General features: G+C 40.5%; 1 protein-coding gene across 1 annotated transcript; it reads left to right on the forward strand.

The window, feature by feature from the left end:
* Nucleotides 1-213: 213 nt before the first annotated feature.
* Nucleotides 214-3451, forward strand: hhex (hematopoietically expressed homeobox). Its single transcript, XM_071394739.1, has 4 exons — nucleotides 214-750; nucleotides 2300-2478; nucleotides 2696-2746; nucleotides 2977-3451. The coding sequence occupies exons 1-4, from the start codon at nucleotides 390-392 to the stop codon at nucleotides 3238-3240; spliced, it is 855 nt and encodes a 284-aa protein (XP_071250840.1). The 5' UTR covers nucleotides 214-389; the 3' UTR covers nucleotides 3241-3451.
* Nucleotides 3452-3835: the final 384 nt, after the last annotated feature.

Below are 3835 nucleotides of genomic sequence, written 5' to 3' on the forward strand. Positions count from 1 at the left end.
AGGCGCTTAAAGGTAAGATAAAGGATAGCCTAATGACTGGATATTATTGAATGAAAAAGTGTATTTACCGAGAGGACCAATCGCAGTGTGTGTGTGTGTGTGTGTGTGTGTGTGTGTGTGTGTGTGTGTGTGTGTGTGTGTGTGTGTGTGTGTGTGTGTGTGTGTGTGTGTGTGTGTGTACCTGCAGGAAGTGGCCTGCTCCGTTATCTCCTCCCTCTAATGCTGAGATATGAAGTAGCTTTAACTGGGGTCACACTCACCAGCCAACAAACCTCAGCTACTCATGGAGAGAGAGAGAGGCAGGCGCCTATAGGTTTCCTACACTTCTTCCTTTGACAGCAGAAGATAATATAGTTGGATAGAGATATTATTCATTACGCAAGGTGATCATGCAGTACCAACACAGTGCGCCTTCAGCCATGGGTGTTCCTCTTTACGCGCCGACCCCTATCCAGCCCGTCCACCCGACTCCTTTCTACATAGAAGACATCCTGGGGAGAAATGAGACCCTGGCCCAGTCTTCAGCGGTGGTCTCCACGCCAAATCTACCGTCACCGAATTCATCCTTCACCAGTTTGGTCTCTCCGTACCGGACCCCCATCTATGAACCGACACCGATCCACCCTGCGTTCTCTCACCACGCCGCGCTGACAGCCACGTATGCCTCGGGGGCTTTCGCTAATTCACTGTATCCATTCCACCGCACTATGGGGGACTATACTCATGCTCTGATCAGGCACGATCCGCTTGGTGAGTTCACCTCATATCAATCTAATCTCTTACTTGTTTGGAGGATTTTTCTGCTGAAATTCGTTAAGATACTTTAATGTTGACAACTACTATGCATCTGTAATAACCTGTGTACAATGTGTAGGCGAAAGGAGATTAAACGTTTGTGCTTGTACTTGATTTTGAAACTAGATTCTCATTCCCTGCGTGCTGCAGGTTTCCATCCTAAAGTGGTAGTATGTTTTAGAGGTAAAAATGTATAAGCATTGTATCATGCTTGAACATAGTTGATTTACTTCAGGCATAATTTTCCTATACATCATTTGCCTAAATACATTAAGTAATCTGTTTAATTTGCTAATTGTTAAAGTGTTTGGGCCACTTAAATCAACAACCTTGAGTTTTTTTTGTGTGCAAAATCCGTTATTGTTTCAAACATCTGATGCATCCTGCGACTAAAACATCCTCTAAATCACTTGTTATTTCAGCATGAAAGTGTCGCCCTGGGGTGAACTGCCTCTCTGTTCAGCAAGCCTGACCCTTTCCGTTCATACAGGAAGTCTTGAGCTCTCGATAGGAGTAAATCTGCTTTCAGAAGCTGTTGAATGTTTTCCTGGCGGCCTCGAGCAGCCTCTTCCCCGGGAGTCGTGCATGATGCTGATTATTTTATCGACATCCTCAATACAGACACATTCAGGAAACACTCGACTTCTGATAGCCGGGATCCGTTTGTCTGATATTGTTCATTTCCTTTGTGGTGAATTGTGACTTTATGGTTGCTAAAATAATCAAACTGCAAACATGAAATAGGCCTATGCACTGACTGACGCAATTTAAAATATTTCGGGTGACTTTGAATTTATTTGAATTTCACTATTTTATCCAATTTATTTCATTTATTAAATAATTCAATTCATGCCTTTAAGAAAAATCTGGGTTTGATCATTGTGCCACAAAACCAAAATATTTTTGGGGGTATAATGAATCATATAACCTTTTAAAAAGCGATTATTTATTTCTTGCCTTTTGGAAGATATGTATGTATGTGTGTATATGTATATATATATATTTTTTTTAAGGATTTAATTGTTATGGTGATTATTATTATATTCTTATGGGGTTATGGTTATAGTTAAATGAGATAAGCTGATTAAAACATATTTCGATTTTAAATAGCATCACTTGCAGTATGTTGACGGAAAGGTCGTTAGTAATGAGAGAAACTGGTAAAGCAACAGGAAACACCGGACGGATATTTTGCCATAGTTTTACTCTCTCCACTCAGCTTCAAGTTTCATCTCACGGCCTTCCTTAAAAACGGAGGTGAAACGGATGCCTGCAAAAACGGACAAGAAAGATTACAATAGCAGTAAATATTTGCATAGAAACATTTAGGCCTCTGCTGGAGGAGAAACGAATCAAGTTAACGAAAACAATTTTGATTTATTTTCACTTTCTGGGGGGGCTACTTTAAAGGTGTAACATTAAGTACATAATTCTGCCCCGTTTGTATAAACATGTTTTTAAAATATGAAATCATTATTATTTTTAATTTTTTTTGTCTTCAAAGGTAAACAACTTCTATGGAGCCCGTTCATTCAGCGTCCACTGCACAAGAGAAAAGGGGGACAAGTCCGATTCTCCAACGACCAGACGATAGAGTTGGAGAAGAAGTTTGAGACACAGAAATACCTTTCACCCCCAGAACGAAAACGACTGGCGAAAATGTTGCAACTGAGTGAACGACAGGTCAGCAGTATGTTTTATTAGGCTCCACGTCCAGTCTGAATTCATGTCAGATTACCTTCGGTAAATCAGTTGGCTTTTATCCGTTTCATCCGTATCATCAATTACATTTTTTGGTTCAACTGATTTCCACATAGGCCTATAGTCGTAGGTAAATGATCTGACACAGAATCTAGTAGCCTGACATTTTAAAACATTTCTCGTTGACATTGTTTTCCAGGTGAAGACGTGGTTCCAAAATCGAAGAGCCAAGTGGAGGCGACTGAAGCAGGTATGGATACATTAGGACTGGGTTTATTCATGTACTTTTCGATTAAAGTTGCCATTTATGAATAGAGTAAAGGCTATTTATATCTAATTTCAAGCTAAAAAAAGAAAAAATTATTATAGATTTCGTGCTTGAGTAGCCTGTGCGTAAAATTCATGCACAATGCCAATGACGTACCCAATGTGAAATGTTCGTTGTGGCTGATTGGTCACCGTTGTTGTTATTTCCCCCAGGAGAACCCTACCGGCAGTAAGACAGATCTGGAGGACGAGAGCACCGGGAGAAACTGCGAGGAGGGACCGGAGTCCGGTGTGAGCCTCAGCCCGGGCCGGGACCAGAGATGTAGGGCTACAGAGATGAGCCACACTCACAGTCGGTTGCAGTGTTCCACGTCGCCTCTATCACAAGGACAAATAGAGTCAGACATCTCAGATGATACAGACCAAGAGCTGGACATAGAGGCTGACATGGAGTTCCCACTGAATCCACCGATATGAGATCATCAGATCACTGTTTACAGGTCAACCTGGATGTTGTCCCACTGGGTGACTGACGGCCCGGGAAGAGGACCAACAGTCAGTAAACATTTGTTGTAGCATCTTTCTGGGACATTGATTTGTTGTTGTATATAATTACCTGTATATTTTGTGATGTTGTTTTAATGTCATTATGAGTTTAAAAAAATAAATATTAATTGAGAAAAAAAAATGAGCGTCGGAAACGGTTAGGCCTACGAACGACATGTTTTGATCTAGGACGCCCACAAACCTCTCTGGACGTGAACGTAAACATTTCACGGTATTCGGCTCATGTGACATATACAATTTGATTTGATTTGAAGGTCGCCTCGTACCGGTTAAAAACATGAATGGAACTATGCGGAAGTAGATTAGTGCCGTTTATTTTTTTTTGTTAAATATGGGTACAAATATGAAAATAAAATCCTGATCGTTCTTATACCTCTCAGATAAAGGACAGACACGTTAAAACAAACTTCCTTTTGATACATTGTTTTTGTGACTAAATCAAAAAGCTAAATGATTCTTGGTATGACCATCTTCAAACAATTCCATATGTTAGTTTAGTAGAACC

This window comes from Salvelinus alpinus, chromosome 3 (assembly GCF_045679555.1).
Source record: "Salvelinus alpinus chromosome 3, SLU_Salpinus.1, whole genome shotgun sequence".
Classification (NCBI taxonomy): Eukaryota; Metazoa; Chordata; class Actinopteri; order Salmoniformes; family Salmonidae; genus Salvelinus; species Salvelinus alpinus.